Consider the following 22,755-nt stretch of genomic DNA (forward strand, 5'->3'; position numbering starts at 1 on the left):
GTCTATTCCCTCCTGTCAGCCGTCTCTCCGTGCCGCCACAAGGACTTTCCCCTGTTGTCAGCTGATCTTTCTCAGCAGTCACTGGACAAGTCCAGATATTCAGATTCCAAAGAACACAGGATGAGATGTTACTATCCTTTGTGCAAGCACTTCCAAGAGTTCATGAACAGTGAGCCTGGTGAAATTTGGGGAGCGCATCGTCAGTAGTGACCCTTTGGTTCCTAGGGTGTTTCGGCCTTTCATACTATACACCCTCCCCAAAGGCGGCCAGCGACAGGGTGATCAATCCTACGCTTGCGTCCCATTCCCAATTAGTCATAGGAGTTGCCTTGTTGTTGATAGCCAACATCCCATGGGACTATGCATGGCAGGGGCGTCCTCCTCCCTGAGTCAAGTATTGTTGACTGCATACCTCCTGGCCCTCTCACTTTGGGGCCCAGCAACAACTAGCTGCCGTGTTTTTTTTCCAAACTTGTGCATTGCTTATCCTGTCTTGCCCCAAACTTAACAGCAGTGCTCAAACGCCGGTAACTTATTTTTCAGCTGCTTAGGGCGTTTTTTTTTAATCAGGTATGGCCCACTAAGTCAAACTCTAAACGAATGTTGATTCTAAATAGGGAGGGAAAAACTGGAGGACACGGATAAAAATCCACGCGACTACGGGCAGAACATGCAAACTTCAACTATACAGGCGTTGGGGTCGAGATCAAACCCATGGTCTCCTATATACTTGGCGAGATAGTTAACGTCTCACTCATTGCTCTTCTGTTTCAAAGTGGTTTCCACTAACCAATATACACCTGGCCTGCTAAATTGATGCACCTCTGGACCACCTCCACACAGCCTCCTACATTATGGACACTCCTGCATCAGCTACGCTAGTGCATTTAAAACAGTATAAGATGCATGCAGAAAGTACCAAAATAGCAATAAATCATACCTTCAATAAGAAAATGTGGTTTAAATCGTGAGTACCAGACCCTGCACTGCACTTGCTTTTGACTTAGATTATTTAGATGATTTTGCTGCTATACATTTCCACACGATAAGCCACTTAGTTGAGCTATCATTTATGGCCAGGTCGCTTCTGAAAAAGAAGCTAAAAGCTCGGTGGGTAAAATAAAAGTTTGTTTTAGCGATTTGTTTACCTTTCCTATATTTTGCACTGCTATCTGTAAAACGGAGCTTATAGCTCAGCAGATTCCTCCAGTATAAATACAAATTCTGATTCTGCCTTTCAAGAGACACCAGCAGGGATGGGTCTCTAAATTGGTTGGCAGGTGTTATCGGCAAAAAACTCTCCTCGAAGATTGTGGCCGAAAGTGCGGTACAGCAAGATGGTGCAACATTCACATTGTAACCCATCAACATCGATAGTGTTGGGTTACAATGAGTGAAGGGAGAAGTGGGTGGCCAGGCGATGTTAACTACCTCGCCTGGTATACAAGGAGGTCGTGGCTTCGATCCCGATCCTGACGTCTGCTGCTGCTGGTGTATATTTGAAGTTTGCGTGTCTCTCTCTATCATCATCACGTGGGCTTGGAGATGTTAACTACCTCGACTGGCATACAGCAGGTCGTGGTTTCGATCTCGACCCTGACGCCTGCTGCTGCATATTTGGAGTTTGCGTGTCTCTCTCTTCCCGTGGTCGCGTGGATTTTTCTCCGGGTCCTCCGGGTTTTTAAATCCTTTATATTAAGTTCGCTTGCTTGCGTGCTTGCTTGCTTGCGTGCTTGCTTGCTTGCTTACGACCGTGCAAATTTTTCGGTCGTTTTTTAACCCACTTCCCGTGATCCAATCGAGCTGACATTTTCCACACAGACTCGTTGTGCGAGACAATTAATGTTCGTGAAAATTTTTAAAATTTTTTTACACTTTTTAGGCAAAAATGTTTTATTTTACATATATTCAAATAGAACTCATTCATGGCTTTGACTGAACGTCACAGTATAAGAGCCCAGAGCGTAACCCCCTCCATGGGCCGTGGCGGAGTAGCGCAGTTGGTAGCTCCCTCGCTTCCCATGCCAAAGGTCGCGGGATCGATCCCCGCGTCCTCCACAGGCGAATATATTTTTAAATCCTTTATATTAAGTTCGCTGACACGCATATAAAGGATTTATAGTGAAAAACTTTGTTTTTACGGATTATACTTATTCCCTTCTACATTTAGAATCAACATCGCCATGCACCATTTGGCTGATATAAGTGTCCACGTGATAAGCCACTTCATTGCATAGCTGTCAACCCATACGGTTTACCCCATACAGTATTCTTGTGCAGGGAAATTGAGTTTTCAGGTCCGCACGGTTGTACAACCCTTTCAACACTGGAAAAAAATGTCTATTTGTTTGTGTTTCTCCCTTGTGATTTTTTAGGATGAACATTGAGATTTATAAGGCCACGGGGGTGACCAATAAGGTCTGAATTGGTCCGTAATAAGGTAGTAGGGCATTGATAAGGGGTGAACAGGTGTATCATTGGACCATCATTTGTGGCCAGGTCGGTTCTGGAAAAAAAATCTACACAGCTTAGTGGGCCTTAGCCTGGTAAAATAACAAACAAATATTACCAGAGGATGTTGTTGTTTGCATCCTCACCACAAGTATGTGTCGTTAGGGGCCGTACATAAATGACGTCACGCACCTGGGGGGGGGGGTCAGATATTTGTGACGATGTGTGACGAGTGTGACGAGGGGGGGGGGGGTGTTTGATAAATGTGACGTCACATCAAAATGCGCAACTTTAAATAAACAGACAACACGTTCTACTTAATTAAATAGACTTGTTGATAAATGTTTTCTCCTACAACATCAGAGTGCAGCGCCACATTAAATACGCACTACAATGACAATAGTTTAAAGCGATTTGAAGCGTGTTTTATTTTTTTGTGGGGGGGGCAGAGCTTTGTGATGTCATATTTGAGGGTGGGGTCTGACTTTTTGTGACGTCGTGTGACGAAAGGGGGGGGGGGGTAAAAAATTCGTCCAAAATCGCGTGACGTCTTTATGGACGGCCCCTTAATGCAGACAGGATTCCTTGCAAACGATTTCTGTTTGTTTTAACATCATAACGCCTGTTTTTATTGCCAGAAAGGGTAAAACCAATTCTTATATTTATAAAAAATATATATTAAAATTTTGATTTGAAGCTTTCGTGACTGCAGAGATTCATATTCGTGGTTCTTTCGGTAAAGTCACGTAGAAGGGAAATAATAAAATAATAAAAACAAATATTTAATATTATTTCCCTTCTACATGATTTCACCGAAAGAACCAAGAATATAATATATATTTAGTTTAATTTATAAGTGCATTTATTTTTCAAGGAAAGCTAATTTACAATCGCGTTCGGGGCAGCCTCGCCGGGTGCCGTAGCGGTGACGTCACCCCAGGATCACACGCCGTCCAGGGCACCACGCAGAAGCAAGGTTTGGTGAACGACTCCTCAACAACAATAATAATAACAACAACAACATTAACATCGTTAACATCACCACAGACGCAACGTCAACAAGTAACGCCAACCGTTTGGGAACTTGCGACGTTGAGCGACGGGCAGCGGCGTTGGGCAGGGTGCCTGTTGTGGCAGCAACGTCGCTTTCTGAAAACGAAATTGGTGTGAAAAAAAAATTCGATTTAAAGTTTTTGTGACTGCCAGGGATTCATATGCTTTGGTTCTTTCGGTAAAGTCACGTAGATAGGTTGAAATAATACAATAATAAAAATAAAATAATAAAATAACATGATTAAAAAATGATTTGAAGCTTTCTTGACTGCTGGAATCCATACTCTGTTTTTTTCGGTAAAGTCACGTGGGTATAATGTTATTTTATATTTACGTGAACGAACCAAGAGTATGAAGTTGCTGTAACAGCCTCGGGTTCTTGGGTTCTTTGCCCAGACGGGTGTGGAACAAGTGCCGGATGAGGCTAGTGCCTGTAGCATTTGTTGTTATTAAGGGTGCCATGAATATTATAAAAACACGTAAATATGAAACATTTTTAACTTGCATAGTAAAGTAATTGTATTTTTTCATTTGCTATATGGCCAGATAATACGACAAATCGCTAACCTGAAACACCCAGTCGTTCGTTAAAGTTGAAGGCGGTATAGTACTATAGTAATAGAGCTAGTGCAAAATCACTGAAACCGGAATTGATCGCTTGAACGCATTTAGCGCGGGGCCCTTGAAAGTTCGGGGTACGTAGCATATGTAGCTACTTTTGCTACTAGGATCATCTGACACTGGTGTGGATGCTTTAGTTTCGTTTGTAGGCGTTCTGGTAATTCGCTTACCTGTTGTGGCTCGTCGGATCTCTCCAGTAATGCATATTGCGATTCTGTTAGGCCACCCTTAACTCTGTGTGCACACTACTGCGTATGTACCGTCGACGAGACGCACTTTCATCGCCATTCCGTCATCTATCCACTGCTGGATGGAGGCCTCCTCCCGTGTAACCAGAGGTCGCAACCGGGTACCCGATACCCGTACCCTACCCGATACCCGGCTACCCGTACCCGGTCGGGTACGGGTACCTGTTTGCGACCCTGGTGCGGCCGGGTACGGGTAGACCGTGAGTCACTGGTGAGTAACTGTCACTCATTTCCCAACGTCTTGTCTCTTCTCACAATTCAAGTTCCTAGAATCAACCCACCCGCGCCTGCAACATGGCTTCATCCCAGAGGTCGCAATCAGGTACCTGATACCCGTACCCTACCCGTACCCGGCTGGGTACAGGTAGGGTACGGGTACGGCCGGGTACGGGTACCCGTTTGCGACCCTGGTGCGGCCGGGTACGGGTAAGGAATCTGCGACCTCTGCATGTAACCCATCTCGCCCCCTGCACGCGAGCGGATTTTCTTCGCCCTGTCTCCACGATGTCTCGGCGCCGGTCGCCCTGCTTTAGCTTGACGGCAGATCTGTGTCCCTGTCCGTCTGTCCCGGTGTCTTCCTATCTGCCGGTGTGTGAACCCATCTCCCTGCCTTCATCTGCCACCATGCGTTTTGTGTTCATGAACCACCGCGTGTCCCTGTCCCGTGTGTCGTGCAGCATGGAGGAGCACGGTATTCCAGTGCAGCCCCTGACGGGAGGCGGAGGTCTGAGCTCCATGGAATATCTCCTGCAAGGTGCTCGCCACACTCTCCTCGTCAAGAGCTGGGGAGCCGTTCCATTACCGAGGCCCCAACAGGGCTTTCATATCCAGTAGATACCGACAAATACCAACCAACGACCTGCTTTTGTGGGTCACGTGAGCCATTCCCATTGACATGAATAGAAATATCACGTAAGCACCCTCTTATAGCCATGCATTTCAGATGGCCTCAGTTCCAGACAAAGACCGAGATCCCTATTTGGCCCTTGTCTGAAACGTGTAGAGCAACTTTTACCATCTTTTCTCACCTCCGGCTGGCGTTTCCCATTGCAGAGGCATCTTGCAGTGCTACTTTCATCGTGTTTTCTCCTCCGCGTCTTAAAGTGTGTTCTCATATCTGCGTATGCCAGTGTGGTGTATAGTGGTGTATGGGATTGTATCTATGTGCTCATGTGGTGTAAAGGGGTTTGTATGCGTATGTGCCGGTATAATGTGTGCATGCCAGTGTGGTACTTATGAAACGTGGACCCCCACCGAATGTAACATCGGTGCCAGTGAGAAACATTCAGGCTGACCTACCTACGATCGATCCATCCTGGGTTTAACCAGACTGGATTGTGTGAGGAGCTCACAGATCCTTGAAAGATCTTGGACATAGTCCCATCGGTTAGCTCCTCTGGCAGGCAAGGCTGTTTTGGCTGGGACATGTAGCCCGCATGCCCTTCCACTGCATGCCCAAACAGATTTTGTTTGGCTGAATAAAGGGGGCAAAACGGGTGCGGCACGGGCGAGAGAAGAGATTGATGTGGTACAGGAGGATATGGAGCCGAGTGGACTTGCCGATAACTGGTACCAGCGGTGTCAAGATCACCCTCTGTGGAGGAGGCTTGTGAAGGACGCTGCTGAGCAGTTGGAGGCAGTCGCCCTCCATCAACAACGGAGGACAGAGGAGCAACACTCACAACAGCTAGCTGAGCACCAGGCAGCTAAAATACAGCAAGTTGGCACAGTAGGAGAAACACAGATGGTGCATCTACCAGTCATCTCAGTCAAACCATGGCACTTGAGTCTGTCCTGTGACCTGCCAGCAAGCCTTCGACACTTCAAGTGGCCTCAAAGTGCACGACCGCCGTGGTGACTTCACCACGACTTAGTGGCGAACGTCAGTTGTTGTATAATGGTGCATGGCTGTGCGTGTGCAGGCAGCGTGCTGGACAGCAGCGTGGACAATGTGCTCAGCCGCCTGCGTGGTCTCTGCGATAACATGGAGGCGGAGTCATTTGCCGACCATGAGATCGTTTTCCTGCTCAAGCCTGGGCAGGGGTCGCCGTTCGTCATTCGGGCGCGGCACGCCCTGGACCGACCCGGGGTGAGGGTGTGCGGAGATGGGTATCTCGCGCGTCAGCGTGCGTATTCCTGTGTCTCATTGTCGTGTATATGTGCGTGCTCTTGTGTGGTGCTTAGCGCGCTACGGTATGAACCTGGCGACCCAAATTAAATGAATTATTATGGCCAACATATACATATTACAATTCCTTATAGGGGAAACACATCCTAATTAACTGATTACGAACATAGCAAAAATTACAATAACACACATTACAACTAATTACTAATCTACAACTCATTACTAATCATAACAATTGACTGATTACCAATCTATTATATAATTACAATCCCCCCCCTCCACCTCAAATCACTGCACCTGAATGAGTTAAATTATGACGTCACCCTTCTGCTGCTGCTCTATTTAAGACCGGGAGCAAGTGAGGGCTTCACTATTCTGGCGAATTGCCCGATGATGCTGGATGTAATTACCAGTAAAACGTCGTACTACTCAAAAATTGTAAATGTTGTGGTTTCACGCTTCAACACACCGGTGGGCTAAAGTAGTGAACTATTTGTCTTTTGTCAATGTGACACTTTTTTGCTGATTGGCCGTATCGGGTGGTGGAGGGTTACGACACATTTATAAATAATGCGATCTAACCCAAAAACTTTATTATAAATTATTATGAAAGGGGATCTTCATCGTTGTGCTTCTCTGTGTGTATGCACGTCTACGTGTGTGCATTTGTGCATTCATGTGTGTGCACACTCTCGTTTGGTAGTCTCAATTTAGATTCAGGCTGTTGTAGCAAACAGCGATACAATCAAGGCAGAAATAAACTAGAAACAATCCATACATTTGTTGGCTATGAATTGCACATTCATTACATTTCCAGGGAGATCAATTGTTGTACCCCTCGTGTTACACTTGTGCCCATAGCTTCTCGTGCATTTCAGTGTGAGTGCACGTGTTGAGTCTTTGTGCTTCGCGCACATCAAAGCGCACGTTATCTGTACGCATTCGTACATATCCGCGTGTACTTGCGCTGCAGCTGCCGTGGCAGCTTCGCTACGTGGGCACAGCTGAGGTCGGGGACAAGCAGCGGGGAGCGTTGGTGCGCAGCGTGGTGGAGGTGGCCGCCTCGGAGTGCCTGCCCACCTTCCTGCAGCACATGGGCTTCCGCACCGACCACGAGTACATCGCACGTGGACACATCTACCGCAAGGGAACTATGAAGGTGCGGGAGGAAGGAGGAGGGGGGGGGGAATTGTCGAGGGAGGTTGTGATCTGGATTTCATGCCTGGCCACAACTGACATCAGTGGTGAGTGACATCCGAATTTTCTTTGACTCCCAATAGGTCAAAGGTGAAGAACCTCTGTCTTTATATCACATGGTCCGTGGCCACATGACACCGGCTACTTCGATATGGCCTGAAAGCAATACAGCTGTATACGTCATGGTAACCAGCTTGGCCACACTCATCTTTAAGCGAAATAAGTGACTGCACCAAAGGTATTCGAAAGTCCGATTCGGCCCTCAGTCAGCAGCAGGTTCCCCACCCCTGCACTCTTTGGACTCGGTCTCAAATGAGTACCTGGTGTGGTCTGCACGCATCAGCACTGGGGAGACAGAGCTGGTTCTGGCCACACAAATCCCCCCTTGTGCACCATTGCAGGCACTTCGTAGGGGGTCGCTAGCAGCACATGTCCCCAACAGCGCTCGCTCAGCTGCATTGGCTTCCGGTTGCCAAACTAATACATTATAAGGTACACACAAAGTACTTGCCACACATTAACCACAATACCTTGCTGATCTCGTCAAAGAACTATACCATCACGTTAACTCTCGTCATCCTCGCAGCAGCTTTAGGTTAACCATGGAACAACGACGGTCACCGCATCGCTCGCGTTCAGATGCTCTTCTTTGGCCGTCTGGAACGTTCTTTTGATATTAGGAAGCCACTGGAGCTATGCGCTTTTAAATCGTCTACATTGAAAGTTAATTTCTTCAGAACTTCTTGTGCTGAGTTTGCTGTCCTTCGTCCGCACCTCCGATTAGCACGGTTGGCAACGTACAGTGTGAAAGAAGTTCAACATACGTACGGCATACATACAACAGCGTGAGCTCCACGGGTGGATGTTTTTTTTGTGTGTGTGTAGGTGGTGGTGTGCAAGGTGTTCCGGCTGCTCGTCGCCGGAAGCCCGGAGTCGGCGGAGCCGTTGTCCCCGTCGCACCTGCTCGAGCTGAGCGTCGTGTGCGGCGGCGCTGGAGGCGGCGGCGCCGACGCCATTGCCGAGGACATGCGCAGCTTCGCCGAGCAGCTCAAGCCGCTGGTGCAGCTCGACAAGATCGACCCCAAGCGCCTCTAGCGGTGGGGGGGCGGGGAGGGTGGGGAAGGGGCGGGGGGCAGCGTGCGAAGGATCCATCCTTTTTAGCACCGCTTGCTTGTTTGGCGTTCATCCACGCTCGGTTTTGGGTTGTTTCGTTGAGCTTTCTTTACTGGACTGAGTTGTAACTCGTAATGCTCCAGAATCCGGTTTAATCACCAGGAGGGGCGGGCAGAAACTTGGATTAGAACGCAGGGTATCATCTGTGCTGGCTGAGTGCCACTCTTGGCACCCAAACCCACCTATTATTAATAGTACAATAAAAATCACAGCCGTTTGTCAATTCACTGCTGGATGATGGCCTTCCCTTGTTTCTGTCACGAGAGTTGCATGAGCGTACTTCACTGTGCTGGTCAGTGTGAATCGGTGAGGGGGGGAAACTTGAAATGGTATTAGATATCACTGTGGATGTTAGCAAAGTGTGCGAACCGATGCACCACCGCTCCACGCCATGTTAATATATTTAGAGTCCTGTGGACGATTGCATGAGCCACCTTTGGTGATGGTTCCCTTTGTATACTGCGTAAAATTATACATGAAAGGAAAATAATCTACTTCAGATGTTTTATGCAACTGCCCGCTGATGTTTATTTTTCAGAGTAGCTTCAGGTTCGGAATGTGAGCGTGGCCTGCAAGACGTTAATTTCCGCTCGTTTTCGTCATTTGTAAATACTCATTTAACCTAAGTTTTGTATCTAAACAATATAGTTCAAACTTTTCAAATGCTTTATAAAATACTGAAATATGTGCCTAGGATAAACCCTGCCTCTCCTCCTTGAATGCGCCTGTGTTGTATGTATGTTGAACGTCTTTTCGCACCTTACATATCTGTAAGGTGGTTTAACCGTCACTGGATTTAGTTTCAAGTCGGAAGAATTCCTCAATTTCTATAAAAAAAAACATCTCTTAGTGCAACCGAAATGCATTTATTTTGGGTGGGAAATGGTCCATATTTGTCTTAGTCTCAATGTCCCCTCTGCTTAGAAACACATTCGTGCGGAGGGAGCTGGTAGGAACGTTGGGTTGCTCGGTCAATGGCCAGGGTCAACAGCGGCGTGGTGTATTCCGCAAATATGCCCGACTGTGAGGGCGGGCACAAGCCGGCGTGAGTAGGTTAAACGTTGAGTTTTATAAGGGCACCACGGGGTGACCAGCCCCTCCCCACCCAGCCCCACCCCTCCCATTTTTGGATGCACGACGGACGGACACAATAATCCCCTGTGGGTTGGTGGAACCAGGTGGTTCCTACCAGTATAAGCGCAGAGTCTGGGTGTTCTAGAACGCTGGCAGCCCCGGAGCCATCGGTGGAAATTCCACGTTCCCATGCCGGTGACTCGGCTACATAGGGCGACCACTGATGAATTATTCACGCTGGGTGGATCCAGAACGTAGTTATGTCGTCACGTCTCTCTCTGGTGTGACGTCACACCTGTCCGCCAACCATTACGTCATTTCTCCCTAACGCGGACACCGACGTCACCCGCCCCCAGCTCCTTAACGTCATCGCGGTAGCGTCCTCTCGTGGACGCCCATTTGGTCACATTGCGTCACTCGCGCCTCGGGATAGCGTCGTATGACGTCATCGCGCCCGAGCCGTTTAAGTTTTTTGACGTCACCAGACCGCCTCACACCCCCCCCCCGCGCACGCGCGCGTGACCCCGCCCCTCCAGCGACCCCGTGACCCCCCCCACCACCAGCCCCTCCCCACCAGCTCGTCGCTTCCTGCTCAAGCGCCGACACGAACCTCCTCCTCGTCGTCCTCATCATCGTCAAACCTCTTCATCCTGCTGCTGATTCACAACAACAACAAACAACAACAAACAACGCCGAGGCGCCTCACTCGCAGCGCCGCTCGTGCTGCCGCTGCCGCCGCCGCGGCCGCGGCCGTCGCGCGGGACGAGGAGGTGAAGAGACCGGTGGGGGGTGGTGGGTGGTGGGGGGTGGGTGGGTGGTGGTGGTGGGTGGGGGGTGGTGGGGAGGGGGGGTGGAGGGGGGGTGGTGGTGGTGGTGGTGGTGGTGGTGGGGAGGGGGGGTGGAGGGGGGGTGGTGGTGGTGGGGGTTGGTGGTGGTGGGGAGGGGGGGTGGTGGTGGTGGGGGGTGGTGGTGGTGGTGGGGGGTGGTGGTGGTGGTGGGGGGTGGTGGTGGGGGGTGGTGGTGGTGGTAGTGGGGGGGGTGGGGGGGTGGTGGTGGTGGGGGGTGGGGGTGGTGGTGGTGGGGGGTGGGGGTGGTCGGGGGTGGTGGTGGTGGTGGGGGGACGGGTGGTGGGGGGTTGGGGGAGGGGTGGTGGTGGGGGGGGTGGTTGTGGTGGTGGGGGGGGTGGTGGTGGTGGGGGGGGGGTGGTGGTGGTGGGGGGGGGTGGTGGTGGTGGGGGGGTGGTGGTGGTGGGGGGGTGGTGGTGGTGGTGGGGGGGTGGTGGTGGTGGGGGGGGTGGTGGTGGTGTGGGGGGTGGTGGTGGTGGTGGGGGGGGTGGTGGTGGGGGTGGTGGTGGGGGGTGGTGGTGGGGGGTGGTGGTGGTGGGGGGTGGTGGTGGGGGGTGGGGGTGGTGGTGGGTGGTGGTGGTGGGGGGTGGTGGTGGTGGGGGGTGGTGGTGGTGGGGGTTGGTGATGGTGGGGGGTGGTGGAGTGTGGTGGAGGGTGGTGGGGGGGGGTGGGGGGAGGGGTGGTGGTGGGGGGTGGTTGTGGGGGTGGTGGTGGGGTGGGGGTGGTGGTGGTGGTGGGGTGGTGGTGGTGGTGGTGGTGGGGGGTGGGGGTGGTGGGGGGGGGGGTTGTAGTGGTGGGTGGGGGGGGGGGTTGTGGTGGTGGGTGGTGGGGGGGTTGTGGTGGTGGTGGGTGGTAGGGGGGTTGTGGTGGTGGTGAGGGGGGTTGTGGTGGTGGGTGGTGGGGGGAGAGACGAGGTGAGAGAGATGTCAATGAGAAGCGGCGGGGGTGGTGAACAGAGGATTCCCACTCACGGCCAACACCACAGTGACGATTATCTGAACCTGCCAAGCAGCGAGCCCTTTCGACACTTCGCGTGGCCTCAAAAGGTGCACCTGGCTTGGCACAGGGGTCACGGAGGACGTCACCGTCACTCCGTGGCGTTTGGTTTATTGGTGGTGGTTAGAGCCCGGCGAGAGAGAGAGAGTGGTGGGGTGGGGTGAGTTGGGGGGACGTGATGATGAGTCGGGGCAGAGAGACCCGTGACACGGAGAGAGCGGCGGAAATAATGCGCTGTCGTGAGGAGTGGGAAGAAAGTCGACTTTGTTGGAGGTGAGGGCCTGGGTGGAGGGAGAGAGAGAGAGAGCGAGCAGGTGGTGAGGACCTGGTGAATGGGGTGAGTTATACTCGAAGAGATTAAAAAAACCAGGTGGCGACGTGGTGGAGGAGGACGAACAGAGTTGGGGGGGGGGGGTTAGAGAAGTAGGAGAGAGAATCCAGGCAGAGGGAAAGGAGAGACGGCATGGCCTCCATCTATCTCCCTTACCACCCTTTCGTCCCTTCACACTCCCTCCCCAGACGGGCCCCGGGCCTCCTCCCACCCGCCTGCCATGGCGAACCAGCCGGTGCTGCTCAACGTGTACGACATGTACTGGATCAACGAGTACACGGCGTCCCTGGGTATCGGCGTCTTCCACTCGGGCGTCGAGGTGTACGGCCGCGAGTTTGCGTACGGGGGCCACCCGTACCCTTTCTCGGGCATCTTCGAGATCTCGCCGGGCGACGCGAGCGAGCTGGGCGACGCGTTCCGCTTCAAGGAGGCCATCGTGCTGGGCACCACGGACTTCGCCGAGGGCGACGTGGAGAGCATCGTGGAGGAGCTGGGCCGGGAGTTCCGCGGGGACGCCTACCACCTGATGCGCAAGAACTGCAACCACTTCTCGAGCGCCGTCAGCGAGGTGCTGTGCGGCCGCGAGATCCCGCGCTGGGTCAACCGCCTCGCCTACGTCAGCTCGTGCATCCCCTTCCTGCAGAGCTGCCTGCCCCGTGAGTGGCTCACGCCCGCCGCCCTCCAGAGCAGCGTCGTGGCGGCCCAGGGCGGCGCGGGGGCGGTAGCGGGAGGGCAGCAGCGGCAGCAGCAGGGAGGCGCCGACGCGGGCGGTGCCGACGACGCGGAGGCCGGGGGTGGGCGGTCGGGCCGGCACACGCGCGTGTGAGACCGTGGTGCCGGTGGTGGTGCCAGTCGGTGGTGCCAGTCGGCGGTGGTGGTGGTGGTGCTCCGTCCATGGCGGGCGGGCGGAGGGGTGGGCGGGGGAGCAAGCGAGTGGGAATGATGAAGAGATATGCGGACGAGTGGGTGGCTGAGTTGAGTGGGTGAGCAAATGGACAGAGCGAGGAGACTAGTGAGCATGGTGGCTTACAAACGGGTTGGACGAGTAGGTGAGCCGGTGGGTGGGTACAGTTAATATAGTGAACGGTGAGGTGTGAGGCAGTGTCAGAGGCCTAGCGCTTGCCCTATTTCTTACCTTACCTGCTATCGATATCCACATCCCAACCCCATCACAACACGAACACCCCAGTCCACTGTGGCTGGGTTGTTTTGGAATGTGGGGTTCTTGATGGCCCCGCTGGAGAGCCGCGCGCACGCTCAGTCCCTTGTGCGCGCAACACCCGAGGGCAGCTTCTTTGCTCCTCCGGTTTAAATCACAGAAACTAAATCGCGCTGCAATCGCACTCGCCTCCCCCCAACGGGGCGGGCAACTACTACTCCCCACTTGCCCCACCACCATCTGGGTCGTCGACTGTCGGGTACCACCTTTGCTCACCAATCGACGTCACCGTCCCGTGTTTATTTTCCCGGCCTCACACTGGTGCCCGAGCAGTCGTCCCGGAGAGTGACAGTGCGTTTCTGCGCTGAAGTTGTATGCCATTCATCCGTCTAATTAGTTTCCCGGTCGAGGACACACACTGCCTTATCTGCCTCCTGAGTATCTGGGCTGGGTGACGCTAAGGGCGAGGTTGTGCTTGTGTGCCCTAACCCACTATGGCCAATTTGTCGGGGGCTGTAACTTTGAAGGCGGCTTTTGCCCCCCCTATTGGATAACGAGACTTTTGACGATCAGCGTGAGCTGAGAAGACTCAAGTCTTCATATTCTTAGGTTTTTTCGGTAAAGTCACATAGGTAAAAAATGTAAATTAATAAAAGTAAAATAAAAATATTTTATTTTTATTTTACTTTTATTAATTTTGTTTTTTTACCTAAGTGATTAAATTTAATAAAAGTAAGATTATAATTAATAAAAGTAAAATAAAAATTTTTTATTTTACTTTTATAAATTTTAATGTTTTACCTACGTGACTTTACCGAAAAAAACCTAAGAATATGAATCCTTGCAGTCACGAAAGCTTCAAATCTAGTCTCTTGTCCAGCAGCGAGCGGGTTGCAGGGAGCCTGTCTCAGGGGAGGTCGTCTGATTTAAGCGACGGCGTTGGTTTTGACCGCGGTCAGGAGGGAGCCCGCGCCAGCCTCGACGCTGAGAGTCGCTGGTGGGCACGCGAACGTTTGGTGAACGCAGGCAGCTTCGCTCGCGAGGCCTCTCTACTGTGAGCAACTGTTCTCTTGAGCGGCTGCTTCGCAGGTCTTTCTGCACTGCATGCATCTCCGTCGCCCCTTAGCCAGCGCTGTCTACCGCGTCAGGCTGAGACATTTGTTGAAGGATCGTGTAGATAAGGAGGCTGTCGTAAACCCTGTGACATCAGCTGCATGCGTGCAGCCTGTGGAAGGCACAGGCGACTCCCCTGTGAGTTGCGGCAGCAGCTGGAGCGTGCTGTGATGCCACGCACCCCCCCCCCCCCGCCAGTAGGTACCACAACAGCCGTGCCATCAACAAAATGTAATTTCCATAGAGTCGAGCTGTGTGTGACCGCAGGCTTCATAGATGTTTTGATCATAGAGAGAGGTTTTAGCTTGCGGTTGAGTTTTAAATTAATCGGTCACCCGCCGCACCGTGCCGGAATCGGTATTCATGCTCCGTGAGCCTTTAGCACCGACGGCTGCCACGGCACCACAGCCGAATCACAAACTGTTTTTGCGTGAGGATGAGGCTTGGAGCCTCTTGGTGTCTATAGCACGGTAAGGCTGGGTCTTTTACCAAGACCTCCATGAACTATTTATATGTGGAACGGTTAGCGCGGATTGTACACTCAAAACGGATTTCACTCAAGCCCTGTGATGCAAAGGAAAGTGATGCCGTGAAAGAGAGTGACTGGAATCGGATCTCATAAACATGAGTCTTTGGCTTCGAAATCTGATTCCATTTTAATGAGCACAAGCGCTCAGCTTTTCACCTAACGTGCTAAAATTGTTAACGTACATCGGGGCTGCGTGGGGTGATACCCGTCAGGATGCGTGGCTTTAGATGGTTACGGCACCGCAGACCGTGCGAGGTTAGTACTTCAGCGTGAGCGTGCAACTACAAACCTACTAACACTGTTGCCAAAACGGTCGAGTCGCGTGGGAAATCTGCGCGCTGGATATCTCGGTGTTCAATGGTGTGCGTACGGTGCTGTACACGGGCGCTCATGACCTTACACTTTGTACAGAATTGGCCGCGCGTGTGGCTTTGGGTCCGGCCATTTTGTTTTTGTTAAACTGAACTCTTGACCGAACGGCACTGTTTTACTCTCGTCATGTGCCGAACTGAAACTCGTTGAGGCCAACGAGGGCGGTGTCATCGCGAGAGCTCGTCGAACAAGCGCACGCTCGCAAGTCCCCGTTTTGGGGCTTGCCATGTTAGTGCGGGGCCCTTCCCAGGATTATTAGCGGTCTGAGTCGGCTTGTTCGTTGAGCTGTTCGTCGTTTTTATCCAATTCAGAGAGAAGCGTCGCCTTCTGACCTGCCGCAGATCATTCCTGGCTACGGAAACCCGTCGATGCAATAAGCCCAGCCAAGCAGACACCCGTCCGATGGGATTCTTCGCTGTACGCCGCCGAGGCAATCTGGAGTCAATTTTAAACGACGCCTCGTTTTACCAAGGTGAAGCAGTCTTTGCGGTTATTTAAAAAAAGCAAAAAAAAGCCTGACAAAAAGGGAAATAACCTTGTCAACGAAAAACCTTGTACGAGTTGGTGTATTTTTTACTCGGTTTTATAATGACGACGGTGAGGAAATGCAGAAGTCGATATTTTAACCCGCGGTGGCGCGTCGTCTGCAACGGTGAGGATGGTTTGACATTGCCGCCGTGAAGATGTTCATGGTTGCACCATGCAGCTCGACGATCAGACGTTTCGTTCCACATCCTGGGATCTCCTGCAGGAACTAAGTCGAAAAATCAACTTGAAAACACAACCGAGAGCTGTTGTTTCGTATTGATTATTATAAACAAACGCTGGCTGGCGAAGTTCGGATCTGGTGTCCTTGTGGCCAGGGTTGTTGGCAAACAACACACTCACTGCCGATCTCCTTGGCCATGGGGCCCTCCGCCATCCTCTCGCTCACCCTGCAGAAAAAACTTGCGCCCTCTGCGCTAAGCGTGTTGGCACTTAACACGGGAAGGCGGCAATCTCGTTTGCCGTACTGATTCACTTAACTCGATTTGAGCCGCTTGCTAATTTATCGTCCGCCCCATGCCTCGTAACGTCGAGGGATGCCGTGTGGATCAGCACTTGGGGAATGGGTAAACTAGTGCACAGGTTGGGGCACATGGCTGCCCGCAAACTCACCAACCCACGATTGTGCATCGAGTTGGCCACATGGCCCAGTGGTCAGGCTGCCTACCGCTGAGCCATATTGCTCCCAGTCGACATTTTGATCCAGCTACTACAGCAGTTCAATAACACAAGCGGAGAATGATCTAAAGTCAGACTTAAATCGGATGTTGCAAACACCATCTGGTGTGGTTGGCGGAGTTGTGTGCAAATTGTGCACCGTGTGCAAGCGAAAATGTCATAAGTCTAAATCACAGTGATGGAAATGTTAACTAATTCGGGCATAAGTGTCGAAGATGTTTACTGTGTGGCCCGTCTCTTTGGAAGACCCTGGTTTAATTGGAAATCACGAGCAGGGTTGTAATATAGTCACTCTGGGCTTTGGAACAAGAGATGACCAGGGTGGGATTTGGGTTATGGTCAGAATGTATTGTATGGCTAGGGTCTGGATCTGTATTAGAGATAGGTAGGGATAGGATGGAGGTTAGGCTAAGTATTATGTGGAAGTGGTCTGCTTCAGAATAGTGTGTGTGTGTTTGGAGTGGGGAGCTGTAGTGTAGCGGTTAGCGCTACGAACCTGGCGACCCGGGTTCGATTCCCGCTCACGGCCAACACCAGTGAGGATTATCTGAACCGGTTCTGGGCCTCCCCTAGGTCGACTCAACCTCAAATAAGTACCTGGTGCGATGTGTAAACACCGTCACTAGGGAGACAAAGGCGGCCGGGCGTGGTGTTGGCCACCCACCCCCTCGTGTGCCGTGCCGGCCTTCATAGGTGCTCGCTAACAGCACTTGCTCCTACAGTTTGTTAAGGCTATATGGGGGATCTTTTTTTTTGTTTTGTTACAGATAGACTTAGTGTTGTGTTAGGTTATTCTTAATTATGTTATAGGTGGGCATAGACTTAGTTGAGTGATTGAATAAGAGTTTGGGTAGGATTGTGATTAGTATTATGGGTAGCATTATGTTAGGATTGCTTTAAGGGCTAGTATTTGTTTGAGATCAGGTTATGATGCCAATTAATGCCACTCATTAACTCAGGAAAGCCTCCCTCAGGCTCAATACTCATTTTCAGGAGTGTCTTGCATTGGGGTGTTTGGCCAGTATCATACATGAGTGGCATGTGAGATGAAATCTGAGCACTTGGAGAAAATCCACAAACGCGAGGGGTGATGAGCAATGCTGCCACCTGACACACACCTCGCACAAGCCCTGGTGGTCACCCATCCAGGCTGTAACCAGGCTCAAAATCTGCTTAGCTTCGTATGTCTGGTGAGACGAGACGCATTCAGGGTATTTGGCCGTAGGTTAGGGTATAGTTAGTGTTGTAGTTATAATTAGAGTGATGGATGAAGTTGAGGTTGGGGGTAATGTTACAGCGAGGGATGCGATTATTGCATTCGAATGAGGGCTGCTGTTACTCCAAACCCAAGTTATTGTTGAAGTCCTACTTGAAGGACTATTTTGATACCGATTTCGGGTTTCGTTTTCTATTGGCCAGTTTCTCCGTAAATCCCGCTCTCAATATCCCGTGCGTTTTGCGACCCTGGTTGCTTTGTCTTGTCAGACCAAACGGCGTGTTACTCCACGTGTGCTCGTTGTGGCCGGATTGTGTTGCGTTACTGACCTTTTCTCTTCTCTAAATGCTCAGCAGCCCGGTCGCCACCTGGTCACCGCTTGCGGGCGAATGGTTTTAGTTTTTTTGTTGGAAGGCGTCGAGCGTCGCGTTCATGAAGGAGCTTTGCAAGCGAGGGAATATGCAAGCGCGAGGTCTGTGCCCCTCTGTGTGCACGGGGCTCACTGTATTACCAGCAGTAAATTTGACTTGCAAATGTAAGCGAATGTTAAATGGCCTTATGTTTACATTTATAAATCAATGCGCTACCTAAAGATGATGTTCTGGCTCTTGCTGGGGCTCTCGGAGATTTGGGCCGGGACAGCTGCATCGGTTGAGCAGCGTGGTTCCTAATCACAGGTTTCAGGAGTTCAATCGCTGTCGGGGTCAATTTAGCTTCTAAATCATTATTGTCGTCGCTACCATCATCGTCGTGATTGTTACTCTCACTGTTATCATTTCTCCTCTGGGTGGTCGGTGAAACTATTCCCATCAGATGGGGAGCACCACTTGGTGGTGGGGGAAGCCAGCAGGGTTTTGCGTTTCAGAACCATAATGTTGGAATTTCCACCATTGGCTCATGGCCGGTCACAAAACGCGAGCACCACAAAATCCAGTTCACACTTCGACTTTATTCTGAGACTTCCCCTCCTCTGGTTACATGGTGTTCGGGGTTGTGGGTGGGGGGGAGGTGGCAGACAGCTACAGAGAAACGTTCTCGTGTTGGTGTTCTCAAGAACGGGGCAAGACTCGCTTAGCTATATTTGCCAAGTGACATGGGGCCAGTCGTGGGATCCACAAGGACTTTGTCCCAGTCGCCTCCTCAACAATGCAGCTCTCAAGCCTTTGGCCCCGGGCCAACAGGGCGGCCACGTGCGTGAACACTTCTCTCCGACGTGCCTTACATTTGCGGATAATCTGGATGCGGGTTGCTGTGGACACCAAGAGTGACGAGTGAACGGGTAGCGACAAGGCCGTACTCGAACTTGACGATGAGAGGTAGCAGCAACAATCCGTTATGGGGTGGAGCGCAATAGCCAACCAGACGACCCTGCGCGCCGCCCCTTCACCAACTCCCAAAGCAGGCAGTGTGGCGTAGCGTGGTCGGAATAGGCCCTAAATGGAATGAGAGTTCCCTGTCCCATTTTCTCCACCCTCCTCCGGCACCGTGGGCCCCAGTGCAGGTGCACCGTTCGCACACCCACGATAGCTACGCCAATGTGATCAGCCACACCAGTAATACCTCTGCCGTTGATCGACTTCTAAGTCCAATCTTTGGCGCTTTGTTGCAGCCCCACCGTTCAGTCTGTTCACTTTTGGTGTGCACGGCATTCGCCACTTACCCACACACACTCGAGTGTCTCCCACGAACGAATAACAGTTGTTATTGTGTCTGTCCCGTCCGTCTGGGATTTGACCCGTGTGGTGTTGTTGTGACGATTGTGGATGCCTGTGGGAGCATTGCTTTGTTCCCTCCCAGTGTTGATGCAGTGTTACGTTTTGTCTTCCACCCCATTGTCTTTTTGATATCTCTGTAAAAGGATGACTTTGATTGGAAAAGCGCATTGCGTGTTCAGTGTGTTCAGTAAAAACGTGCACGTGTATTGTCGCGTTCTGTTTGTCCTTTCGTTATTTTGTTGAATGCAACAATGCGATTTGGATTCTTGAAGGAAAACACAATGAGTGAGTGTAAGCATGTTGAACTTCTTTCGCACTGGTACGTAGCCAATTGTGCTAATCGGAGGTGCGGGGGAAGGGACGACAAGCTAAACACAAAAAGCGGTTCTGAAGAGTGGAACTTCCCATTCAGTGTGGAGGTTCAAAGAGTTAAATTCGTAGCCGGTGGTTCACCAAGCCTGTGCATCATCCTTCAGGGTCAATAAATGGCCTTCACCTCATGCAAAATCAACAACGGTTGCCCAATGGACGAGCTCCGGTCATATAATTGGTGAATTTTTACCACGAGTTCCGGGGGTCACCAATGATGCTCGTTTCAGCTGAGAAACCTCCGATTGCCCCCGCACCTCCGATTATCAGGGTTGGCTACGTACGGTGTGAACGAAGTTCAACAGACATCTCAACAGAAACGAAACTAAATACTGGGCTCATTGGTGACTCTCTCCGTGAACGACCAGGGGCGGCCTTCGCCCCGCAAGAGAACGACAAAGGGAGGATGTGTAAACTAATGGTTTCGCAAGGATGCGTGAAGTTTTTAAGCTTCTCCCATGTGTTCGACTTCGTCATCAAACCCACCGGGTTCTCATCCGTGGTGAGACCATCGGACCAAACACCACTGGGCCAGCTCGTTGAGGTGGCTGGAGATACACTCGAGGAACAAGCGGGGACAGCGGCGCATCGTGCTCGGTGGCCGGTGGCGGAGATCGTCGACGAAGCTTCTGCGACGCTGCGACATGTGTTAGATGGCTCTCGGTGCCAGGTTTAGAATCTGTTAATTGGTTGTCTGGGCAAGGTACGCGTTTTACAATAACGTCGAGGTTGGCATTCATATGGTAGCACAGTGGAAATGGCGAAATTGGTCATGTTCCCCTGCAGTCTGGTTAAGTTGTGGAGTTAGGGGACAGCGTGGCTTTGAAGTCACGGTCACACGTTAATCCTCGAATGTGAAATTGTCCTCGCTCAGCCGTTTGAGATGACTCTCGACTGTGATGGGTCTAAGATGTATGCGATGCTGTGGTATACCGTCAGTGTGTGCAGTGTGTGTCACGGATACCCTTAAAACAGCGTGTGATTAAAGAAAGGTTTTTAATTGTGTAAAAAGAACTGCTAAACTTGTCATTGTGGAGTGAGTCCAACTGAGTCGCAGATATTGTCTTAGGAGCAACACTATTCAATAAATCAACATAACATAACACAACCTACATTTGGGTGTTGAATGCCCATCTCGCCATGCTACGGCAGAACTAGACACGGTTTGCTAGCCCGGCCCGGACCAGGAGCTCGGTCCCGGACCGCGTGGCTAGAGGCTTTATTTACCCGACGTGGATCTTCATCACCAGCAACACGAAGAACCCCGAGCCTCTCACGGAGCCCCCGTTATATCGGCCCGGGCTGGGTCTGGCTCCGCCCCTCTTCCTGCCCACCTTCTAGATCTATCAAGCTCTTTCCCGAAGGCTCCCCGAGAGCTCTTTTATACCACGTGACCGCCCAATGGCCCCCATCCACCTGTGACCCCCCTCCAATATAATCCGGTCACGTGTCGGCAGGTCAACCAGCGTATCATGCCCCAACGTAACCCTGGCTGGCTGACGCTCCCTCTCGCTCTCTCACCGGGAGCCCGCACCGCACACTGTACGTGGTGCCTCCTTGCTAACCAGCGCTCACCCAAGCCCCGCTAGGGCTGCTACTACGCCCAGTAAGCGGGCTACACAATGCCAACACATTAACGTGGCCTCGTAAGCCCGGCACCACACAGTGACATTCACAGTCACTACAATTGCACAACACTCCCCTGTTGTAGGTTTTAAATGACGTGGCTCCGATGGGAGTTTGCTATGGATTCAAGTGTCATGTTTCAATGTGTATAAACAGACCATCAAGCCATTTGTCTTCATGTGGATGCGTGCCTCCTCATGATTGGACGCAGCCAAATGTTTTTTACCACTGTAACCTATTCATCCCACTATACGCGAGTTATCTTATTATTTAACTTTTTTTTTACCAGGTAAGGCCCACTGAGCTATGTAGCTCTTTTTCAGAAGCGACCTGGCCACAAATGATAGCTGGACGAAGTGGCTTGTCACGTGTGAAAATTTAGATCAGCCAAATAGTTTAAACTCACGTTGATTCTAATTGTGGAGGGAAAACTGGGAGGACCCGGAAAAAAATCCACGCGTTCACGGTGAAAGAGACACGCAAACTCCAAATATACAGCAGGCGTCAGGGTCGGAATCGTACCTGCGATCTCCTACTTACCAGGCGAGGGAGATAACATGTCGCCACCATGTAAAGCAGTGGTAATATTAGTTACGTAATTTTGTATCTCTCGGGAAATGGGTCTTTTACTTTAAACCAGCTTAATTTCCCCTCGAGCTAGGTTTTATTTGTAATGTTAACCGTTTTATTCTTGCTAGTAATTTGCTTTGTCCTCTCTTTGGCAGTGTGAAGTTTAACTTGCATCTTCACCAGCCTGTGAAGACTTCCTGTGTTGAATTTACCGAGGGCAGGGACATCTGACAGTATTTGTTGTATTCACTGCAGCCAAGCAATGCATTGCGTTGCTTATTACCCAGCACATTGCTGGCCAGTGGCATTTCGCACCTGTGCTGTGGTCGTTGCAAGTTGTAGTGTTGTAACGCAACACTTCAACTTGCAACTGTGAGGGGGCCAGCAGCATACCACGTTTAAAACGATCTGAACATCTCGGTAAAAAAAACGTGTTCACACTCAGCATTATTAACGACAGTGAGATGTGGGTGGCCAGCACCACGCCCAGCTGCCTTTGTTTGCCCAGTGGCGATGTTTTTATACACCGCACCAGGTACTCAGGCCCAGGACCGCTTCAAATAATCATCACTGGGTGTTGGTCGTGAGCGGGAATCGAACTCGGGTTTGCCGGGTTCGTAGCGTAGCGCGCTAACCGCTACACTATCGTTCCCCATGCACACACACGCGCTGTAGTACACGTGTAGAGGAGAGAAATACGCGGTGCGCACAGTTAAGCGGGTGCAACGGAGGGCAAACAGGCGCT

General features: G+C 51.3%; 2 protein-coding genes across 2 annotated transcripts; both read left to right on the top strand.

Moving 5' to 3' along the window:
- Positions 1-3,380: 3,380 nt before the first annotated feature.
- On the top strand, positions 3,381-8,793 carry MED18 (mediator complex subunit 18). The gene is made up of 5 exons (XM_078855781.1): positions 3,381-3,427; positions 5,051-5,127; positions 6,296-6,462; positions 7,475-7,660; positions 8,584-8,793. Exons 2-5 carry the CDS (start codon positions 5,052-5,054, stop codon positions 8,791-8,793), a joined length of 639 nt encoding a protein of 212 aa, XP_078711907.1. The 5' UTR covers positions 3,381-3,427; position 5,051.
- A 1,712-nt stretch (positions 8,794-10,505) lies between these two features.
- On the top strand, positions 10,506-20,917 carry LOC144931657 (deubiquitinase DESI2-like). Its single transcript, XM_078855782.1, has 2 exons — positions 10,506-10,715; positions 12,306-20,917. Exon 2 carries the CDS (start codon positions 12,338-12,340, stop codon positions 12,941-12,943), a length of 606 nt encoding a protein of 201 aa, XP_078711908.1. The 5' UTR covers positions 10,506-10,715; positions 12,306-12,337; the 3' UTR covers positions 12,944-20,917.
- The last annotated feature ends 1,838 nt before the right edge of the window (positions 20,918-22,755 follow it).

This window comes from Lampetra fluviatilis, chromosome 4 (genome assembly GCF_964198595.1).
Source record: "Lampetra fluviatilis chromosome 4, kcLamFluv1.1, whole genome shotgun sequence".
NCBI lineage: Eukaryota > Metazoa > Chordata > Hyperoartia > Petromyzontiformes > Petromyzontidae > Lampetra > Lampetra fluviatilis.